The sequence below is a fragment of the Hirundo rustica genome, chromosome 6 (assembly GCF_015227805.2).
Source record: "Hirundo rustica isolate bHirRus1 chromosome 6, bHirRus1.pri.v3, whole genome shotgun sequence".
In the NCBI taxonomy this organism is placed as follows: domain Eukaryota; kingdom Metazoa; phylum Chordata; class Aves; order Passeriformes; family Hirundinidae; genus Hirundo; species Hirundo rustica.
This window is the reverse complement of record NC_053455.1, coordinates 35,889,081-35,912,695: the sequence shown is the minus strand read 5'-3', so window position 1 is coordinate 35,912,695 and position 23,615 is coordinate 35,889,081. Positions and strand designations below refer to the sequence as shown.

General features: G+C 36.9%; 1 protein-coding gene across 6 annotated transcripts; it reads left to right on the top strand.

Annotated features, from left to right (window-relative positions):
• The first annotated feature begins 966 nt into the window (after positions 1–966).
• On the top strand, positions 967–23,251 carry G2E3 (G2/M-phase specific E3 ubiquitin protein ligase). Of its 6 annotated transcripts, none has more exons than XM_040067978.2 (17): positions 967–1,033; positions 2,334–2,714; positions 3,640–3,691; positions 5,165–5,262; positions 7,225–7,326; positions 8,856–8,980; positions 10,036–10,201; positions 10,879–10,985; positions 12,004–12,120; positions 12,908–13,032; positions 13,139–13,271; positions 13,940–14,068; positions 15,202–15,509; positions 16,160–16,341; positions 16,501–16,673; positions 18,447–18,646; positions 19,220–23,251. In XM_040067978.2, the coding sequence occupies exons 3-17, from the start codon at positions 3,655–3,657 to the stop codon at positions 19,450–19,452; spliced, it is 2,235 nt and encodes a 744-aa protein (XP_039923912.1). In that variant the 5' UTR covers positions 967–1,033; positions 2,334–2,714; positions 3,640–3,654; the 3' UTR covers positions 19,453–23,251. The 6 variants fall into 6 exon arrangements, with proteins under 6 accessions (XP_039923912.1, XP_039923908.1, XP_039923910.1 ...); XM_040067974.2 differs by having other exon boundaries at positions 12,908–13,044; positions 19,220–23,226; XM_040067976.2 differs by lacking the exon at positions 2,334–2,714 and having other exon boundaries at positions 971–1,033.
• Positions 23,252–23,615: the final 364 nt, after the last annotated feature.

The window sequence follows — 23,615 nt, the reverse complement described above, 5'->3', positions numbered from 1 at the left end:
CCATGGAAACATCCATCCCATGGAGATGAAACTGGAACTTTCTAACAGATGAGGGGGAAAGATGATCACATATTTGTCAGGAAAGAACAGAGTCATTATGGGGTATTTTAGGGTATTTATATGATTATGAAAAATGTGTTATGAGATGTTTAGGGGAACAGGTGTGATGAAGGTACCTTATAGATGAACAAGCCCAGGAAAGGAGAGAGGCAGTGGGACAATGGGGCCAATTCTGCTGAAACAAGCTGCAGGTCACCACACCTGCCTAACCAACTCCAGATTCTAGATAAGCTCTCTGCTCCGTCTCTGTGTGCCGCTAGAGAACCTCCAGCCAGGGCAAGTGATCTGGGATCTAGCTCGGAGACCTGCAGAGACTCCGGTCTCAACAGCCAAGTTAGCAGGGGGAATAAAGGTCTGGAGCAGGTACTGCAGAGACCAGCCTGGCTAGGGCGGGGATGAGCGGAGAGAGCCGCTCTCGATAGCGTGCAGGGGGTGGCTGTCGAGCTGACTCCCGCTCAGCATTTCCACCGCACGGACCTCGGCGCTGCAGCATTCCAGCTCTGCTGGCCAGGGAAGGAGCACTCGCCAAATCCCAAAGCCGCTGGAATGAGCTTCCTTGTGACACAGTGCACCAGCAGGGGTATTCCAATGGAAAAACATCAGCACAAACATCAAATACAGAGACTCATTGAGAAACTCCATTTCATTGCAGCTGTGGGGGGGAAAGGGTCAGCACGGCCTTACACTGTAGCAGCTTAGGCCCCTTCAGAACAAGCTGCAGAACAAAACAAAACAAACAAACAAACAAAAAAAAAAAAAAACCCACACCACAACACCTGGCTTTCTTACAAAGACCGCAGCATTTTGTTTCCTCAGGTAAATCCTCCACGGGAGGCTTGTGGGGCGGCCGCCCGGCGCTGCGGGGCGCTGGGCGGGGCGGGCCGCGCTTCCGGCAGGGGGCGGATGTTGGGGTTTGAATCGGCCGTCGGTTGGCGCGCGGTGCGGCGCGGCCCGTTCCGGCTCGGTCCGAGCGGTGAGTGCCGCCTCACGGGGCCCGGCGGGGCGCTTCGGGGGCTCGGTGAGCTGCCGGGACACGGAGGCGGGAGCCCCTTCCTTCGCCGTGCGGGGAGCGACGTGCGGCAGCCTCCCAGCCCGTGCTCTGGGGAGCCGCCGCTGCTCGGGACCCGCCGCTCGGAGCGGCAGGAGCTCCGGCAGTAACTAACCGAACGTGCCTCCACGCTCGCGGGAGGCGGGCGGCGTCCCGGGGAGACGCGGAGTGCGGCGCGGGAGGGGAGCGGGCGGGCGCCGCGCACAGGACCTGCCGTGGCCCTTGTGGCGGCGGAGCCCTGCGCGCTGCGGGGGGAGCGCGGCCGCCTGAAGCCCCATCCTCGGGACGTGCCGGGAGCGCTGCCGCGCACGCCCGGGGCTGGATGCCGAGGGACGGGGCTTTCTCGGGACACGGTCCCACCGTGTGCACATTCAGGACACACAGGGTGCACGGGAGAGTTTCTTTGTTCCTGCGCTGGTACCTTGCCTCTTGGGGCTGGTTTTGTTTTTTTCTTTTTTTTCAACCTCTAGTTAAAGGACTCTTGAGACGCCTTACGTTATGGAGCAGTAAAAAATTACAGAAATTTAGCAAAATCTAAACACCCACTCTGAGGACTTTTCAAGCCTGTTTAGGCAAATTAGATACATTTTATTTACACCGATTTTCTAGACACTGAGCGATAACATGTGGTCGTTCCTGTTTTGCAAAGACTGATGCTGAATTGCTTTGTTCGGGTGAAAAGCCCCAGAGGACTTATGCAGGGAGCCTCAATGGTTGATCTGTGTGTCTTTTAACTTGTAAATTCGAACTTTGGGTTCACTTGAAAGGATTGAGAAAAGTAGAGGGAATTGGGGGTGGTGTAGCGATTTCTTTTTTCTTTCTATTTTGCTGGAGCCAAGGAAAGGTGGGAAGGTGATTTCCTTGTTTCCAGCCACATATGTGCTTTTTCCACCTGTAGGGATTTTTACAAAAAATCTCGGCTTGTGTGACCGTGTGTAGGTAGTTTCTTTGTTGTATTACCGCAGGAGCTTGAGAACGGTGAAACTTGACAGTGACCATCCTGGGGGAATCCTGAAGAAAGGGAATGTGTGAGCTCCGTGCTTGTCTTTTGCTCTCTGTACCTGTTTTAAGTATAGTTATTCCTTTCTAATATAGAAAAAAAGGAAGTGTGTTTCTGGGAAAATAGTCACTTATTTAAACTTAATCTGACTCTCAGTGTGGTGTGTCTTTAGAAACCTTTCCGTCTAATTTAGTGGTCGTGCTTTTTGGTTTGTTTTCCTTTTAGACGCTTTTCTGGCCAAGGTCCTTCGTGCAACTACTCCGGTTCTCAATAGGCAGTTGCCTTGCGCCTGAGACTTCTGCTTCCCTTTCTTTCTCAATATGCCTCCTTCCCTAAATCTCCAGTAAAATTGCTACGGTGCTTTATTTGCAATAGTTTGAATTAGCCTGAAGTTTTTTTCCTGAAGCTGGAATCTGGTAGTCATCAGAACTGTAAATGGCGAGCCACAGATAGCTCACAGTCTATCCGGCTTCTGGTTTGAACCTCGGATTTGTTACTGGCTGCTTCCCTGTTTGCTTCAGCGTGCGAGAGGGAGTTGTCTGCCTGCCTGAGATCTAGCCTGGAGATGCAGGCCATCACTCGTGATTCTTGGCTTGCAAAACTTAGGTAATGCTTTCTTAAACTTCCTAAGGGAAGGCAAATCAACGATGTACAGATGTGTTCCTAGAAGGGTTCTGAGAAAGAATAATCATCTTGGTGCTGTGGTGAAGAAACTGGGGGTTATTTGGTTTGGGTTGTTTTTGTTTTCTTTCGTTTTGTTTTCCCAAGGTGGGCTAGAATAGGATGCACGGTGTGGCACACAGTAAAGGGCAGCTCACCTGATGTTTGAAAGAAGTGCAAGTTAGATCAGTGTTTCTAAATAAATTACTTTCCACTTCAGAATGTAAAATGCATTGTCCTACATGGTGTAAATTCCCTTATATGCATGTCCCAGTTTTGGATTCCTCATCTTTTAGTTTTTGGGTTGGTTTATTTTTCTTGGCTTTTTTGTGGGTTGGGATTTCTCTGTTTAGGACAGGATCCTGCATTTTCTCCAAACAGTGGAAACTGTTCATAGTCACATCACTACACTGTTACTTTTTGTTTCCAAGTTCTTTGTATTAGTACAATCTTTATTTGAGCAGAAGTCAGAGCTGTTTCCTAGGCTATCTGTGGACCATTATTTCTGTTGCTTAAAATAAATAAGAACTCTTCTGTACTATTAAGTTTGTAGACAACTACCTGTTGCATTGGAGTTTATTTTCTCTTCTGAAAATAAAATACATGGCTTGTTAGTTTGCGGAAATAGGTAAAAGTTGCTGTATCTCTCATTAGTCTATGAATTTTTTTCTGGACAATTGCATTCTGCTTTCTGAACCCCTATCTCTCACAATAACAGTTGAATTATTATATTTTTTTATCATAGTCCCGCTTTTAGTTTATTGAGTTTATGCACATTTTTTTGCAGTTTAAAAAAAAATGTTAAAGGTGTATAATGTTCATTAATACACTGGATGTATTTAATACGTTGTTTCTTTTGCATGACTGACAGCCAGAAGAACTCAGGATGAGTAAAATGAATAATTTTGATGTTCAAAGCACATGTGAGTAAAGTTTTTATCAAATAATTTCAGAAATACTTAATCTGCATATATAATGCTAGTTATAATTTGTTTTATTTGGGCTCAAAGAGCAGGTGAGTTTCCAGTAATCAAATTACTGTGTCCAGTTTGAGGCTCTTCAGTACAAGAAAGAGAATGAGCTCCTGAGGGTTCAGCAGAGGCCAGAGAGGTGATTTGGGGTCTGGACCATCTCTCTCATGAGGAGAGGCTGTGGGAGCTGGACCTGTTTAGGCTGGAGACGTCTGAGAGGGAATCCCATTTGCACATATAAGTATCTCAAAGGCATGTGCCAAGAGGGTGATGCCAGTGGTGCCCAGTGACAGGATGAGGAGCAGTGGTCATTAACTATAACACAAGAGCTTCCCTCTCAACATGAGGAAGAGCTTCTTTACTTTGAGGGTGGCAGAGCACTGGAACAGGCTGCCCACAGAGGTCATGGACTCACCCTCTCTGGAGACATCCAAAACCCACCTGCACAAGGTCCTGTGTCATCTGCTCTGGGTGGCCCTGCCTTGCCGGGGGTCGGGCCAAATGGTCCCCACACGTCACTTCCAACCCTAACCATTCTGTGAAATTGAGTTGGAACTACCACCTGTCTCAGAAAAAAAAAAAAACAACTTAAATATCCTTGGGTTTGTTTGCTGTAATTAGACTATTTTAAAATAGTATTTTTCTGCAGATGTTAAGAAAGTAACCTTGTCAATTTAGCAGCCAAATCACACAGTGCTGTGTTTGAGATGTACCATTCAGGACTTTCTTAGGCTGAAGCGGTAACCCTATTCTTATTACTACTGTGACTGTTTTTAATCTTAGAATATTGTAAATGTATTTTATACATCTTCTGGGAGTTAAAGGGAAGCTGTTAAAAGTCTGTGGAACTATGATAGTGGGCTAGAAACTTCACTGAGTGGGAAATTCTCAAGGTTTTAGTTGAATGCGGTGTTGTCTCAAATCGTTAAATGTTTCTAAAAGCTCTGGTAGCAGATTGTTTGGCACCATTCACATGCTTATCACCAAGGTTATCATATAGGTAGACAAAGAAGTGGTTGATTAGATTCTAATATGGGGATGACTTTATGTATAGTACTAAAAACAACTAGATAACGTTTACATGCACCTGGACATTGTTGGCCATTTGATAGTTCTCTTTTTATGTTTTGAGAGGAATATTTCAATTGGGAGCACAGTCTGCTTGTGAATTTAGCTTGGCTGATAGACCAGTCCTGAATCAACAGGCTGGTGAAGTATTTCTAGTAACTAGAGGAGGAAAAATTAGTATATTCTTCTGTATCATTATAACATTCAACATTAAGGAAAGGGATATCTATTGTCCTTTATCCAGTAATCTACTTGGAGATGCATGTGATTAAAAGAGGTGGAAGCTACTGCTCTGTAGCTGATCCACAGTAATTCCAGTATGCTCACTGTGGTTATAAACATGATTCTGTATTTTAGTCTGTGTTCTCTGTGGACGGACAGATGACTGCCCTGAAAAGTACGGAGAAAAAAGGACCTATGTGGAATACAATCTCACTGTTCATTATTACTGTTTGGTAGGTACATGGTACTGATCTTGGAGTTTTCTGATTTATGTGAAAAAAAAAAAAAGCGCATCAAGTATTTAATGCTAATAACCAGTCCCATTGTTGTAACAATGTTGTTGTTGTAAAGCTTGAAATGTGAGCTTTAACTCATGGCCTTGAAGGCTTGTGTTTGTCAGGTACAACAGATCCCAACAAGCCTTTATTCAAAGCTTAATTCTGTTCATGGTCCATTTAAAGGAATCCATTAATTCTCCCAACCTATCATTGCAAATAGCAATGAAGGTACATGTTAAGACAAAGGAAACAGTTTGCACCTACATATTCCCTCCTTTAAGAAAAGTGTAGTTTCAAATTTGAAATGTGAAAATTCCACCACCAGTGTGGAAAATGTAGAGAAAAGGTTTTTTTCCTCGTTTCTCAATAGTTCTTACTGGCTGTGAGCTATTCTCTGACATTACACAGAACATTGTAACACTTAAGTCCTAATTTTCTTAAGTTCTAATTTCTAAAGTTATATGTACCCTGATGATCATATTTAGTATGGTTTCACTAATTAGCAGAAGTTTATCATTTAAACAAAGCTGTGGATATAACCTGCAGCTTTTATCACCCTTGATATTCTCCAAGATTCATATTCTTAAAGGTATGCTTAAACTACCTCTCAAATTCTAAATTTTTGCAGGTCTTTAGAATAATAGTACTTTTTACAAAAAGGAAAATCTTTTGTTTGTTAATAAATATAATTTGAATTGTTCTCCCCAATTTTAAAATGTACGTTGAGTATCAGAAATAATGTAGGGGGTATGTTTTCTCAACATTCTTCTCTTTAAACATTCACTTCTTTAAAGAGTGTTGATTGTAGATGGTTTAATAGTTTGGATACTGAATCCTTTAAAAACTAAGGATAGTGGAGGTTTTCTGAAGTTACATAAAGTTAGAAATATTTGTTTTTAAGTAAATTTTAAGCAGCTTTAAGGAAATAGAGGCCATTATACCATGCTAGTGGTAATTTTGTCTCCTATATAAGGCTGTATCAAATTATAAGAAAAAATCCTATCCTGATGAACAGCTAGGAATAGGCATGCATGTAGTACTGAGTCTTAGGACTTATAAGGTATTTTAACTGCAGGAAGCTCACCACAGTATCTTTTATATTTTTTTTTGTCTCTACTTCTTTTAAAAATGAGCAAAACCCTGTGATTTTACTTATAGTGTATGTTATATAAGAAAAGAGTTCTACAAAGAGGCACATCAGTGACAGTTTAATTATTCTTTGCCAAAAGTCTCACAGTTGGAAAAATGTGTTTAATTGGTTTGGGTATATAATCTTACATTTTTTGAGTAAAATATTGATAAAGCTAGTTTAAATGGTGCTATGTTAAAATTATAAAATGAGATTGTAAAGAATATAAACAGCATCAAGTTGTGAAACTCTTCAGTTATTTGAAGGTTGTAATGTAGCTACCTAACTTTAAATTATCATCAGGCTCTTCTGATTTGCTTAGTTACTTGATTCTGTGTTTATTTAAATCTCTAAAGTGAATTACTTTTCCTCTTAGGTGTCACTTCAGTACAGTTACTTCCTACTGTGCTTCATTATCTCCACAGCACAATTGTCATTCATATTAACTAAGCTAATTTAATTTCACTTCCTCTGAAGATTTATATGCTGAAAGTAATTGTTTGGCAATTATCTGAATAGTCTGCATACTTCAAAAAGGAAGCCAAAATCCACTATCTCAGGCCCTATAGTATATACAATACTTTGATGTTATGAAGTATTTATTTTCATTTACTGGTTATTGTCATTTCAGACAAAAATGTGTTTTATATCAGGTTTTTAATCATTAATATGTTTCCATGTGAGGTTTTTTTAGACTAAACTTCTCTCTTACTTGACAAGTACAGTGTATGTAATTTTAAATCTTTAGGTTAGGTGAATGTTTTAAGATACTTAATTTGTTTTTGTAGTTGATGTCAAGTGGCATTTGGCAAAGAGGTGGAGAAGATGAAGGTGTAGATGGATTTTTAATCACAGATATTAAAAAAGAAGTAAATAGAGCTGCAAAACTGGTAAGAATGATGCATTTGGTACTTACAAGGGGAAAAGGTAAATTTTATGTGCTCTTAGTACTGCACGTGGGGTTTGTTTTTTTTTTCCTCAAGCGGGCAGTGTGCTGAGCCCATTCAAGCAGTGGAATTTTATGTTTAAGTAACAAGTATATTGCATTTGTGGAAGCCACAAGGAAAAAAACAACCCTGCAGAAATTGTAATGATCTACCCTTAAAGGGAAGAAAGCACCTGAGAATCATGAATGCTCATTGGACAAAAGCAGTGACAAAAGTTAGAGGGTCCACTAGAGATCAGAAATTTTATTAGTCAGTTACACACTTGGTGTGGAAACTGGGCTGGGCTTTGTGGGGGGTATCTTTTTGAGGATAGGTTTCTCACCTCAAAGGTAGATTTCTTGCCTTCTATGTTATGTTCTTTCAGGCCTTGCCAGAAATGGGTTGGAGGGCTTTGGGAATCCAAATCCTACCCTATAGTCCATGCCCCCCTTCCTGCCACATGTTCCTGTGCTGTGTTGTGGTTCTTTCTCACAGCAAAGTGAATTTCTGCCTGGCCCTCTGCTCCAGTCAAATCTTGTTCTTTCTCACAGTGTGTTAATACCAGTAGTCCTTGGTTATCACCAGCAGTTCTTGTGTGTTACTGCCAGCATTCCCTGGTTGGCTCCAGAGCTGTGTGGTTATCAGTGTTTGACACATGCACATTAGCCCCTTGTGTTCTGGGAATTGGGAGCTCCAAGGGTCTCACTTCGAACCACTTTTTATGGAGTCACAAGAGAGTGGGCTTCAGTTTCAGTGATTTTTCCGTCCTGGAGGCAATTTGAGTTGGTAACTTTCTCTGAAGTTTCAGTAACAAAAGTACTATTCCACTTGGATTGTTATTCAGGCAAGAAAAATAAGTTTCCAAGGCTGTTGGTGATAAAACAAGAGCTCATTTGCTTTGCTACCTGTTAGTTCCTGGAAACAGTGTTTCTGATGGGCCTCATGAGAGGCTTAGTCCAGTGCAGTCTATTCAGGCTGAAGCATAGTGAACATTTCTGAGATCACAGTGTAGCCTGGATGCTCTGTTACAATCCATCCCACAACAGAAGTCAGCTTCCCTGGGCCTCTACAGTTTGCAACTATTTTTATTCATTGGGTAAGTTGTAGATAAATAAGAGTGACTTAAACTTTCATAATACCTCATGACATTGTGCTGAGCTTGAAACTGACACTTAACAGATGGCTACATATAAACATATATATTTGTATGCCTGTTATACCTATATAAACTGTAGGTACTGGTAAAATAACTTGTATTTTATCTAAGTGTCACAAGACAATGTGCATATAAACCAATACATAAAGTCTGTGAAATAGCTGCATATTGTTTACTCTTTGTAAAAGAGCTAAGCCACGTTAGTCTTGTCACAATTTTAATCTATTAGCTATTATTCTTTCTTACACTTTTTGTAATTTTTCTATTAGTTTAATTCCTGTAATTTTACTTGTATTTAAGATGTTAATATTCTGTTTCTGAAACAACTTATTTCTAGAAATGTAATATCTGTAAGAAAAAGGGAGCTTCAATTGGATGTGTAACTCCTAAATGCAAACGAAGTTACCATTTTCCTTGTGGGTTACAAAGGGAATGCATTTTCCAGTTTATGGAAGACTTCAAGTGAGTGTTGGGTCTTTGTTGTTTTTCCATTTTCAATTTATTCTATTTATAGAGGAGGTGACTTGGGTTTCTTTCACACTTTATTATTGGATAGGCTGATAGTTGCAAATGACATCAGATTATCTAGGAAACAGATACCCGATTTATGGAAGACATGAAAGTCAAGCAGTTATATTGCATACCTGATATTTATAAACTCAGTTCTCAACACTTTTAAATACATGAGTTTATGCTTATACACGTAGTTAATTTGAGCAGTAAATTCTGAAATAAATTGCATAATGGTCTATTTGGGGTTTTTTGTTCGCCTGTTTCCTGTGCCTTTGTTGAAATAGCAGAACTTTGGCCACCTGTATCTCTTAGCAGTCAAAATACAGTGTCTGCCATTTTCTTGTATTTCCAAGTTTCTTAGAGATGGGCTGCAGGGGAAATGGGCTTAATATCAAATGTCTAAAAATGTGGGGGTTTTTTTACTGTCCTCTGTCCAGCATCTTGGCTGTAGTCAGAATACTCTTGAGTGCATTATCCTTGTTGTGAGCTGAGTTTGTAGAGTGGATGGATTGAAGTCTGACAGGCACTTAATAAAAAACAACTTCCATTACCTCAAGTGTGTGTAAAGATTTTCAGAAAGGTTTCTTCTAGAGCTGCATATCTTGGATGTTGTGGTATGGAATATCCCTTGGGTCAGTTGAGGTTAGCCATCCCAGCTGTCTCACCTTCCAGTGCCTTGTGCATCCCTAGCCTGCTCCCTGGTGGGGAGGGGTGAGAAACAGTAAAGGTCTGGACTCTGTTCGAGATCTGCTTTGCAACAGCTAAAAATACCACTGTGTTATCAACACTGATTTCCTCTGAAATCCAAAACTTCACCATACCAACTACTATTAAGAAATTTTACTCTAGCCTAGCCAAAACCAGTGTGTCTGCATTTTTAGCTTGTTGCATAGCACTTACTCATGAAAAATGGAATAATTAATTAATTTTACTGTCTTCAAATTTTATTAAGAAGGTTTATAAAATGTTATTTTGTTAAGGGAACCTTAAATTACTATTTTTAGATCTTACTGTTGGGAACATAGACCAGTCCAAGAGTTTGTGGATAAAGAACCTAGAGGAGCTTCACAGTGCACAATATGCCTGGACTTGGTTGAACATCTACCACTGTACACTGTATTGAAAAGTCCTTGCTGTAAAAATGCTTGGTTTCATCGAGAATGCTTGCAGGTAATACAGGTTCTCCCTTTCATTCTTTTTGCATCAGAGGAGATCACATTTATTTAAAAATAATGGAACAATTGCTTACTGTTAAGTGTAGGAAGTAGGTATGAAGTATACTAGGTTTGACGACCAGTGCCAAAATTGTGTTATGGACACAAAAGGATTTTCACGTTTTAGTGCTATTAAATTTTCTCCCTCTGTGGCCCCTCCATATTTCTGCATGTATGATATATACTTTATGCCTTTACTACTTTTAGGAATTTAAGTTCAGCTTATGTAGTTGCTTTTCTGCGAGTCATTATGGACAGAATCTGAGTGCTGAAAATGTAATTTATCCATTATCAGTTCTCTTTGGCTAAATCCGGGACTAGAAAAAGTTGCAACATTCTTTTTGTAAACTTACGCTGGATCTGGAGAGGCTGACTGAAAAGGATTGTGCTTTTGTTAATGAACCTTACTCTAGCATATGAGCTCTTCCCTTTAGAGGAAGAGAAAATCCTTGCTATTTGCTTTAATGTCAGGTCACATCATGATTGATATCAGCTTTAACACCCATGTCAGGACAGTATCCATGAATGTAACGCATCTCAATATTAAGACATAATTTATTGGCATCTTAAGGATGGTAGTAATTCAATAATTGGTTTGGTTTCTTTGTTGTGTTTTTTTTTTTCTTGGCACAGTATCAAGCTTTGAGTGCTGGGATATTTTTCTTTAGGTGCACAGTATGTAATAACAAGGACAAATTTCAAAAAGAAATGTTGAGAATGGGCATACACATTCCAGAAAGGTAAGTAATTTTGTTAATGATTACTCTGGTATGAAAACTTTGATAGGCTGTTATGAACAGTTATTCTACAGAACTTCAGCTATTAATATGTGACGTATCAGTTCTACTTTCAATTGCAGAATTGTTCAGTTTGGTAAAGAGTATCCTGTTTCCTTTTAGATATGCATAAAAATTGACAAAGGTGAAATTAGTTATCTCAGACATGAAACAGGAAGCTCTGAGAAGTCATTTTTAATGCCATGATTCAAATTCTAAATGCAATTAGAAGATAAAAGCGCTTCTTAAATACAATAATTTTTCCTTAACATAGAGATTGCTAAGAAGTGTATTTTCTGTGCCCAAGTTTAATTATCTGAATTTCTGTCAGGATAGAATTGTAACTGACTGATTACTCAGCCATACAGCTTCTGTCTTCTGCCAAGGGATTGCAAAGTTTATGTTAGTATAGTAACTGCTTCAAAAATTCCAAGCTGTTTTTCCTGTTTCTGTCACCTGATGAGGCTCAAAGTACGGCAGAAAGAGATCAGAATGATGTTTCTTTGTTAGAAGTATTCTTCCTTAATAACTATTAGTCTCTTCAGAGAGCACCATTAATTCCCTCTTGAGTCAAAATAACTGAACTTTGCCATACTGGCCTGGAACACTCTGAGCTACCATTCGTGAAACCAGTTTCAGAGGTAACTTGAGTAGGCTCCCTAAACAAATATCTTTGTTTTCTGTGAGAGAAAAGAGGGACAGAGAGCAAATGTGCACTGAGGTCATGTGAAAAATAAAAAAATACTTGAAATCAAACTTAACTTTATGCAAGAAAAGGTCCATCTATGTGTTTCATAGTATTATTTTAGTTAGTAGACTTTTCTTGTCCCTCTGTTACCTAGATCACCTACCTGTTACCTAGAACATGACATGATTGAAATATATTCATGTTTATTGTTTATATCTTTGTTGAAATAGAGAGTAACCCATTAAAACAATCAGAAATAGACTTTTGGTATCCAATCTTCTGCCTTGTTTGCAGGGATGCATCTTGGGAACTTGAAGAAAATGCATATCAAGACTTACTGCATTGTTATCAACACTGTGATGTTAGAAGATGTCTCTGCAAGAAAGGAAGAGACTATAATGAACCTGATAGGTATGATACTTTCACGGGAGAGCATAACTTAGGATGGAGTAGGTTTTTTGATGTGGTTTTCATTGTTGTTATTTATTAATATTATTTTTATTTACTTAAATATTTTGATATTTTTCAGCATCAGGTTTTAATGTCAAGCCAACACACTGTCCAGATAGTATATCTCTTTTACTCAATATAATCATATTTCAATACTAAATTTCTCTAACTTGATCTTGTTATAAAAGCCATGAAAACCAAATTTAAGGGATTATCAGCTACCTTGTCCTCCTTTTGTAAGTAGAATGACGTTTTGTGAAGTAGAATTTGTGCATCAACTTAGCATGTGCTTAAATGAATGTTATGTATGTATCATTCAGAAACTAATTCAGCAATTTAATAAATGTTGAAATATTTGCAGCCTTTACAAGAAGTCACTGTTAAAGTAGTAGACTTAGGTCAGTAGTTTGAATGTTTCCCTAGAGAAATTCTTTAAAAGAATTAGCACTTGGAAAAGCTGACTGGTGGATACCCATAAAACAGGATTTGCTAACTAGCAGGATGAGAAGAAAATAGTGCCCTGGAGTCACTAAGTCTCATTCAGTGCAAGGTGCTGGAATATGAGTAGCGTTTTTTTCCTTGTTGCAGCCAGATAATGAGTACACCTTGCATGAGGAAAGTCTCCTTGATTAGAATCAGTTCTACCAGACTGACAAAATTATGCTTTGGTGGTTTAGTGTCTGGATTGCGCTTACTATTGAACAGTCTTTGTTTTAACTAGCCTCATTCTTCTGTCTACTCATTTTAGTAAATGGGAAATAAAGCGTTGCCAGTACTGCGGTTCTCGTGGGACTCATTTGGCCTGTTCATCTATGAAGTCATGGGAGCAAAACTGGGAGTGCACGGAATGCAGAAGTATCTTTGCAGAATCAGGTAAAATTACAGGTGTGACAGTGATTTCTTAAAAGATAACTCTAACTTATGTAAGCACACTTTACAACTGGCAATTTCATTAAATTAATATAATGTCATTTTACAGGGAAATACAGCAAACGGAAAAAGCGTGCTTTGGCTACCTCTGAAAAGACAAATGGAACGACGTGTTTGCTGGAAGAGCCACCTCCAAAGTCCCCTCGGCAGTCATCTGGATCTCCACGCAGCTTTCTACTCCAGTGAGTAATTTTCTGTTTTCACAGCAGAAAATGATTATTGAATAAAATAATACTTAAACATGAGGAAATTATGCCTTATTCTATAGGAGAAACTTACATTGAATTGAAAAATCAAATTAAATTGGAATAAAGTTTAGTGATTGAAGTTTTTTGAGTAAGTGCTATAGTTATTTGGATTTGGTGGCAACTAAAACCGCTTTTTGCTTTGGTAAAGATAGATCCTTGTTAAAGGAATTTTAACAATTTAGTGTTAACTTAAGAGTGTACGAACTGCGAAGCTTTAAGTTTGCTTATTGTTATTTTTTTCCACTTTAATAGTGCTCTAGAAGTCTGACTTAAAGGTGTTCATAATAGTGGTTTCCTCTGCTGTAATAAAAAGTTTTCAAGATTGTAGAAACTAATATTTTTAGTTACTGTGTCAGTCAGGACTTTCATCTGATGTATGAAATGCAACTAAAAACATATCCCAAGACCACTAGGTAATAAAATACAGAATTGTTATTTTTAAAATTGTAGTTCAGGTATTGGTGGACTTCATGTAAATGAGGATACAAATGAGATTCAGTAGTGATTTAGGGGGAAACTACGCTGCTACCTTGAAATAGAAAGTGTTCATGCATTCTTCAGTTGTATCTCTTCTTAAAATACTGGGGGTTTTTTGCTAATAGATCACCAAAGATAATGTGCCAGAACTTGTCACCTTGCTCACACCTGGAACGTCCAGCATCCGGCAGAGTGACAATGTCCTTATCTTCAGTGATGTCAAACAGGAACTGGTTCCTGTCCCTGAGGCCCAAGTATTTATTCTATTTTTCTTATTTTGAGGGGTAATCTAGCACATGGTTTTATACCATATTTCCTACAGAACATATGGGGTGGTGGGGGTGTCTGTGTGTCTGTTTGTGTATATACAGTATCCATATATATTTCCCTGTGTGAGTATATACAGTATGCATATATATTTTTGCGTGTATATATGTATATAGTCACTGCAAAAAAAAATGAGTATCCACTTAAAGCCTGACGGCTTGAGAAAGGCTTCTGCTATTTATAAATGCTAGAGTAGTGTGAGGAGGAAAAAACGAAACCTACTGAGAATTTTTAGGTTAGGTAATGAGGGGATCAAAACCCAGAAGTACATATTTGTCCTTACTGATGCATGGCTAAACATTCTTTAGAAAACAGGGAGTAAAAAGAATCCTAATCTCTTCTAATTAGACAGGTCCTAAATTTTGATGGGTTTTGTATTTGTACCATATGAATAGTTCATGATTGTACTAATATCAGTGCTAAAACAACATGTTTTAATATAGAATATTCAGTTTAAGGACATAAAAATCATTTTACTCTTGTGAGCAGTTAATTTATGGATTCTACCTGATGTGCTAAAAATTCTGATGAGGGAATAAGCTATTTCTAGTAGATACGGTATTTGAGACAGTTTTGGTTGGAAGCTAGAAAACAAAGAAAACATCTTGCTTTTTTAAATGAGAACTTTGTTCCTGTTCAATTTTTTTTAATTATAGTGACAAAGATTGTTCTAATTTGGTTGCAAACCATCTCTAATTTAAAATGATAAACTCTTCAATTTCTCACTTGTTTCACATTGTTTAAATGTCAGCACATTGTGTGAGAATTGTTTGGCACTGGGTTGGAGTCGCTGAATTAAGAAAATCACTATTTGTTTTATGCCAGGGTAATTATTTCTACCTCCTTTTTTCAGTTCTTAGAGGTATTTTAAAACTTGCCACTACAACATTAAAATTTTTAAAATCTATACTAAATGTTTTACTGATAAAATTAAGGCAATACTTTAATGTGCCAGTATTTAAAGAAGTGTTCTTGCTAATAGACTATTAAAATTATTTTTGTGTAACTATGAATTATGAATCATAGATTTCATCTGAAAATATATGCAATTTTCTTGTAGGCATTTAAGAGAGCGAAGAAGAGAGGTTTGTAATATACTGAAGGAGTTAAAGGCACAGGTTAAAACAAAAACAACAAGACTTAACATCAATGCAGAAAATATTTGGAGTAGTGCTTTAAAAGGATTTAGACAGCGCATCTTCAGTCCTACAAACACTATTGAAGTAAATTTCTCAAATTGCAAAAATAGATCGAAGACAAATACTGCTGCATCAAAACACCATTTCTTCCAATTATTAATGCTTCACCTTCAGAATTCCTCATTGTTTGAGGGCTCTTCCGGAAAGAACTTGTCCCTTGATTTTCAAGGTAATTAGTTGTTTTGTTCAAAAACATATTGAGAAGTACGTAGCTTAAAATGTTTTTTAATCTTCAGCCAGTATGACTGTCAGTTCGCAAGTATAAAGTATGAAGGATAAAAATTGGGGGTTGATTTTGTTTGTTTGTTTGTTTGTTGTTTTTTCAGTTCCAAGGAGGGGTGGTGTGGATTTGTAATTTAGAAAATTTGGGTTGGTTGAAAAAGTTGATGACAACCATGGAAAAGCAGCATATAACTAGACTTGAAAATTTTTAATTAGTGTATTTGTTCTCTTTAAGTGACTTTCTTTCTTCCCGACTCACTTCCTCTGCTAATTATTTTCCTTTCATCAAATTTCTAGGACATTATTTCCCATAGCATGCTTCCCAAAGACTCCAAGTTAGCTTCTTTCCCTTGTGCTTCAGAGTTAAATATGCTTTGGGTGTAAAGTCGAAGAGGAAGTTACATCTCCCAAACCTTGATAGTGGCTGAAGAGTTGGTGTAAAAGTGTGGTACTTCTATGTAAAAATATGGTCTTATAGTTTGAACTGTCAGAAGATAGCAAGTCATTAAGAAAAAACAGCACAATGACATTTTCTATTAAAAAATGAGGATCAGAAATAATTTCTATGCATATAAATAAATATTTTTCTATTTGCAGCTGTAAAAGAAAACCTTTACTTTGAAGCTGGTAAAATGATTGCAGTTTCTCTGGTTCATGGTGGTCCACCTCCTGGTTTCTTTTCCAAAACACTGTTCAATTGCCTTGTCTATGGTCCAGAGAATGTGAAGCCGACTTTGGAAGATGTTGCTGATGTTGATGTAGCACAAACAATAAAAACGGTAGTATGCAATAAGTTTCATTTTATTTCTAGTTCAAGACTATATTTGGAGATAAAGAAGGACTTACTAAATATAAATTTTGTTGAAAAAAAAAGTTATTTTTCACATACCTGTATACACACATATAGTAACAAGTGCCTAACTTATCTTTTTATGCAGATAAAACATGCAAATAATCTGTCCAGCCTACAGTCTACACTACAGGACTGCTGCGAATTCCTCGCTGCTGCTGGATGTTTAAGACCTGTAACGGCTTTGTGTGATAAGAACGTGCTGGTGAATGACATACTGATCTCTCATGTAATCAAGAGAATTACTTTACCCTTAGAAAGGTTTGTTTTGCTGGAGTTTTCAAACTTCTTGGTTCTTTTCCTCACTGCAACTCTAACATTGCTAAAACTGACTTTCACATGTTTTTATTTATTCTTCATTTAAACCACTGAAGTCTACTGTAATTTTCGGTTGATTGAGTAGCAGCTGTTAACTAGGTAATTAAACCAAAAGACTGAAATTATTTCTCTACATATCTGCTCTGACTTTCCTTGGTCATATTCCTTTTTCAACCTTATGAAGAAGGCAGATTCACAGTTTTTAAACTACAGCATCACCAAGACCTTTGCACTATAAAATTTCTCTAGCTTATGTTCAATTCTAATTCAGAATTGCTCAAATTTAGAATCTTTACGTTTTAGAAATGTTTAACATATGTTTAGAATTCAAATGAGTTTTCTAGAGTTCTAATTAGGGAGTTTGTGTGTGCCATTAGGAGTGCAATACTGTCAGCAAGTGTAAGTTTGCCTGCTTAGAACATAAGCATTGCACTGATGTTTCTGTGAGGTGGTGATGACCTTATTAGCTGGAAAAGTTGCAGCTCTTGACTGTTCTTTGATTTGTTTCTGGCCGTACTTCCAATTCGCTTTCTTCATCTGCTCAGTAAAAATTTATTGGACGCTAATTTTTCCAACAAGCATGGCCTGATTTAAACTTCACATATAGAGTTATCTTTGACAAATTTGATCAACTCAATCTCCAAGAGCTATGAAAACTGATTCTTAATGTGAGGGGGTTTTTTAAATGAAGGTCAGAGGAATTAGTCCCTCAGTCAGGGCCCTCTGGCATGTTTTAACAACATGTATCATATTTTAAAATTAGGGAGCTAAAAATACAATAATTAGTGCATTTGTTTATGAGGTAGTGGGGTTTTGTGCATTTTGGGAGATGGATTTAAGATGGGCATAAGTCAGTAGAACAAGATAGAACAAGAGATTACTTGTCACTAAAGAACTGAGAGTAGCTAGAGAGTTGGTTATTTTAGCTGGCAAGTGTTCCACACCACTGAAAAGAGCCTGTCTCTGACCTCCTTGAACATTCCCTTCAGACACTTCTACATGTTGAGATTCCAGCTGAACCTTCTCTTCTCTAGGCTGAAGAGTTCCTGCTCTCTCAGCTTCTTCTCATAGGGTTGTGCTCTTAATCATCCTAGTCAGCTTTTCCCAGCCTCTCTGCAGTATGTCCATCTCTCTTGTACTGGGGAGCCTGGCGCTGGACACACAGCACTTCAAGTGTGGCCTTACTGCTGCTAAGCAGAGGAAAAAGATCAGCTCCCTTGAGCTGCTGGCAGCACAGCTCCTAGTACAGGCCAGGTTGCTGCTGTCTGTATTTGCCACGGGCAGAAATAAGAGCATGTGAGTACAAGCAGAAAGCCAAGCAAAAGGCTGTCTTTTAAGACAACTCATTTTGTCTATGGACAAGGAATTTAAGCTGTTTTCCAAAGAGCTATTTGTAAGAAAGAGAGTTGCTATGTCTTCATACCGAAGTTTAAACTATACCTTGTACATATAATCAAGTACCGGGAAATAAGTTAATTTATGCATATTGCTGCTATTTCTTTCATCTCCCCAAAAAGCTCTACAGAAACATTTAAATTGTTAAAATTACTAGTTAAATGCATTTCCCAAGGTAAAAGGGGATACTATGTAATTTTCTTGAAAAAATTAGAGCTGGAGATGGGGAAGATTTATTTTATCCCATCTTGCAGCTTTATAAAATGCAGAGTTCTCATGCATGGTCACTCTTTTTCTTTTTTTTTTTTCTCCCTCTCCTAGTTTTAGGCAAGGTTTGAACACTCTTGGTGTTCTAGAGAAAATGCAAATGCACCCAGATGTGTTCTCTAGCATATTGTGCCACAAACCTGAAAGACTTTCAGCGGAAAATGTTTGTGATCTCTTTACAATCCATTCCTCATCAGATGTAAGTAAAGATGAAGGTGCTGACTTTTGGATGGGCTATTTGCAAGATGTGGAAAGTAAGTAATTTTTTTTTTTTTTAATTAAAAAAATCTTCCCCTTAACTATCCTGGTTATTTAGTTGCTGGTATACATAGAGAATTTGATCGTTAGAGTTCAGTGGTGTAAATAAATCAAGGGGTTTTAGTCACTATCAGTTCCTAATTGTTCTTTTTCCCCCCCCCTCTTTCTTACTCATTAGAATTTCTGATACTGTTGCCCAAAATTTTAGAAGGGTAAATATCTGAAAGATTGGCTCTAGGATTCCTGTGAATTAAAAAATAAAAATCCAACACACAACCTAAATGATACAGAAAATTATTTTATTAGATAGATTGTCTGAAGTCTTAAAGACCACTGTTTTCTATCTTTTTCTTACAGAAGAGATTTTTACATTCACTTAAGATTTTTCAGTACTTAATGAAGTGGGGTTTTCTTGCTAAACTTTTTCCTATGTAGACATATAACTGCATATTTATTCAGCATATTGATTTGATTTTGTGTGGGTTTTTTTCCTCTTAGCAGTTAACATGCAGGGTAATGTTTTATGTGAAATAGACAATCAATGATAAAATTTAATCCTATTTTTTTAGGTGGCGAATCTGTAGTGACATTTGAGGATATTCTGCTCTTTGCAACCGGCTCCTGTTATGTACCATCCATTGGTTTTGATCCTGAACCTACTATTAAATTTTTGCATATAAGGTATCCCATTGGAAACAGACTTCTTAATTGCTTAGAGCTTCCTATAACAAAGACATATCAGCAGTTCAAAAATATAATGGAGCTCACCATCAGAAACACAATAAGAATTGAAAGGGAATAAGTATTTCTGCTATTAAACTGAATGCTGGAAACTTCAGTTTTATGCAGGAACATCTGCTTTCAGTTCACTACTGGTTTTTTGGACAACATGCTTTTAGTATTTTCTGACCTTTCCCCAAAAGTTATGCTAAGAGTTGTAGTGTTATGAGATGGAAAACAATTTTCAAATGAAAAAAAAAAAAAAACCACATTTCTCCTGAATAATTTTCATTTTGAATCCTCCATCTCTTGCAGAAGTAGTTTAAATGTCAGCTTTTGCTGTAGACAGGTATGAAATGTAACCACAGTCCGTAACAAGTAAGTGTATGGATTGTATTAAATACTTAGGTAACTTATTTATCAAAAACAAACCAGGTACATTTTGAAGATAATTGCTGTAGAGCGTTGTCTTGCATAAAACTGTGATGCAGTTCTTCAATTCCATGTATATTTTTTCAGTAATTGTTTTGTACTAATTCATTTACATTCTGATGGTTCATGGAAACCTAGGAAAGTTAAAATACTTGTTTTATCGTGGTGGCTAGTGCATTCAAGGTCTGGAGAGAACATAGGTAAAATAGTACAGCGTAAGAACAAAATCCAGTTCAACTTGTGTCTCTGTTTTTAAACAAAATCTTTGACATGGGCACATTTCTACATTCTACTGTCATACATTAATTTTTAATTACTCATAGAGCAAAAATAGTAAAAACCTGAAGGAAATCTTGAACATGCAACAATAACTGGTCTTTCAGAGTGAAATATAGGAGTTATACTTGATGCTGTAAAAGTTACTCATTAGAACATGTGAACTTGACTTCTATTCAAGTCTTTTCATATGACCATGCACTAAAGCTTGTTAAACTAAAGGCAGTCTACCATCAAGCTTGTTTGGCCTGATACTTTTCTAGCTTTTATTTTAAACTCTTCCAGTTCAGTCATAGGCACATTCTGAGCACTGTATAAAATATATTTTAGTGCTGCAGTAATTTGTGTAAGTGGCCGGGCCATTAAGCTGTAAGAGATAAGTAGTGAAAGTCCTATACAGCAACACTTTATTGTTACTAAAGCTAAAACTATGACATTAAGAGGACATTTAAGTACATTATTTTAAAATGTATGCTGCTCTCTGTTTTGAAATTATACTATTTCCCTCTGTTAGTTTTGACTGCCTGTACTATATGTCCTGAACAGAAGTTGTGCTATAGATGTAATACAGATGCATATGTATCTGTATGTGCCTATATGTATGCACATCCTTCAAAATACTGGAAAGTAATCATAAATTTTTTTATTAATATAGCTTGGTTTGAATTGAAAATATAAGCAGGATTGCTTTACAGTTGAACTCCTTTGCAAGGAAGTACATCCACAGTAATTATAAATGGATAGGTGCTTCTGAAAAATATGATCATGTCTAAGGAAATCATTGCAAGTCTTAAAACAGACACTTCTCATTACTAATGCCTAAAACAATCTAATCCCACCTGTCTTGTCTTTATAAATTTAAGAACATTAGAAATTAAGACAGGATTAGGAGTGGTTTTTGCTTGTTGGCCAAAAGCATATTCAAGTCTACTTTAAAATAAACATATGATCTCTTGGAGAATGTAATTCAACTTGTTTATATACTAAGCATTTTCTCAATATCTTCTTTTCTCCAATAATATTCTGTGTTTCTGATCTTTGCATAATTTTGACTGTCATTCTGCCATTAAATTCTTTGAATTCTTACCCTTCACAATGGTCTATTACCATTAGAGGGAGAGTGGTTTGGCACAAATTCGTTTACATAATAAGGATTCATATTGTATGTTTGTATTTTTCAAATATGAGTTTCATGCAGATATAATTATACTTAAAAAAATGAGTGCAGTATTTGTTTTTCTTGCCTAGTTAAACATAAATGTGTTCTGTAATGTTATTTTTCCATATGAGAAGTACAAATTTTATAAAAGTAGCAAGCCGAGTGTGATTAATTTTAAAGGACAAGACTTTTGGTACCTGCAGTGGCAAGAGAAATTGTTCAGAACCTGGAACTAAATGAACTGCATTTTAAAACTTTCAATGCAGAAAGAAATAGTAAAATAATGTGAATATAAGGCTTCAAAATATACCTGAAATTACAAAAATATAGTTTGCACCTTTTATTGCTTATTACTTTTTAATTCAGCAGTTGAAAGGCTTTTATACAAAGGCAGAAGTAACCTATATTATATGCCTGGTGTAAAAATGTTAACTTTAAAATGATCTGCTATATAATGCTATATCCAAACACTGAATTTGTAAAATCACATAGTATGTGATATTGCTTGAAAGGGTTTTTCTTGCAGAATTTGTTCCTGTTTTCTAATACTGATGTGTACCCATTCAAGACAAGTCATCTTGGTTTGATCAGCTCTATCTAGACACTCCAATATAATACTTCATGTATTCAACTTGTAGTCTTGAATGCTGCTATGGAAAGGAATTTCCTCATTTTCAGCATTTATTTGTATAGACCAATCATAAATTTATTTGAACTGTTCATTAGAATTCCATTGAATAAGTGAACTTCCAAGCACAGAATGGCCTCCCTTTTCTTGAAATTGTAAGAGCAATTTATATAGCTATAAGGACTAGGTTTTTTATTGTTGTAGCAGATCACTGAAGTGCAATATTATGGGGTAGTTTTCATTTTACATAAACATAACTTGAGACACACCTGGAAATTAGGGAGGCTGCTTAACTTCCAGTATTTCTATAACAGGGAGAATAATTGTATATGCATCAGTTGTGTATTAAATATATTCTTATAGAAGCTGCATCTTCTGTAAGATTTGTCAACGCCACGAAAGAACTCTTGCAGTCCTTTTTGTGTTTGGCCAAAGAACTTAATCCCACAGCTTCTGCATCAAACCCTTAGTTTCCATCTGGAATTAGCACATCAAATAAGCTATTTATTTTCTAGAGTGATAATTTTCTACTAAACAGAAATATATTAGTATTAATGAGATTAGTATGGTCTCCTTAAGAACACAGGTTTAATAAAAAAAACCACCATCAACTATTTTAGCTCTATGTTTGAAAAACCAAGGAGTAAGAAATTTCTGTGACTTGCTTTTTTATCCAGTCAGGGGATGCTTACCAGAAAAAGCTGTTAGCCTTTTAAACTGATTTAAGAGTGAAATATAGTCCAAAGGAGAAAAAAAAATGTTCATACTAAAAGTCTAAACTATTGTGTGCTGCAGCTTTGATTATTTACATTAAGATATTAAGTCCTGGAATTTGAAAACGTGAGGATTTTGAGAGTATTAGTTAATAATTCACACTCACATCCTGCATATGCATTTTGAAAATAGTATCAAAAAATCTGATTTTAAATATATGCAACTTTGAAGCCTACAAACTATGCTTTTCAAATTTGTCTTGAATCTGTTTTATATGGTAAAACTTGTTTAAAACTCAAACTTTTATGTTTCTTACCTAATGGAATGTCTAGTTGGACAAAAAAAATTCAAATGCAAAAACTTTTGAAGTGTCAATCCATATGAATAGGGAAAGGAATTTTCAAAATGTTAATGTTTGTAAAAATCTACAATCTAACCCTCTGATTTTTGTATTACGTAAGCAATGTTCTTTTTAAAGTTATGGTATTTTGAATGTTATGCAACAAAATGTAATTTTGTAAATTTTTTTAGCTCTAACTTGAACTGGGGGATCAGTGCCTGAACTTGTTGCATCTTCAAGCAATGTTTTACATTACAGGTGTAACATCAGTGTTGAAATAATCAGTAATACTGTGTATATATATCCAAAGTGCAATAAAAGGTTAAATATGTAGCTTCGTGTTTTTATTTTGTTGTTTTATGGATTTTAGCCCTAAAGTGTTATCACTTTTCTGTAGTTTCATTTGTGTACCTATAGGTTTATGTGAGGGTGTATATAGCGTGTTTATCGCGGTACCGGTGTATCCAAAGCCGAGCTGGGGCAGGGCCTGTGCCACCTGAGGCAAAGGAAAGCAAACGTGTAACTATATTCCGTTGTGATAGCTCACTAAAACTACGTGGCTTTATTTGTAGCTAGATCCCTGCTTTTGAAATATCCATCCTTTCATTTCGTCATGAGGTGGTCGCATCAAAGCCGTTTCAGTTATTTCTTCTTGCAACTTCAGTCCGAGAGCGTGGCCTCGCACCCACTCAGTAG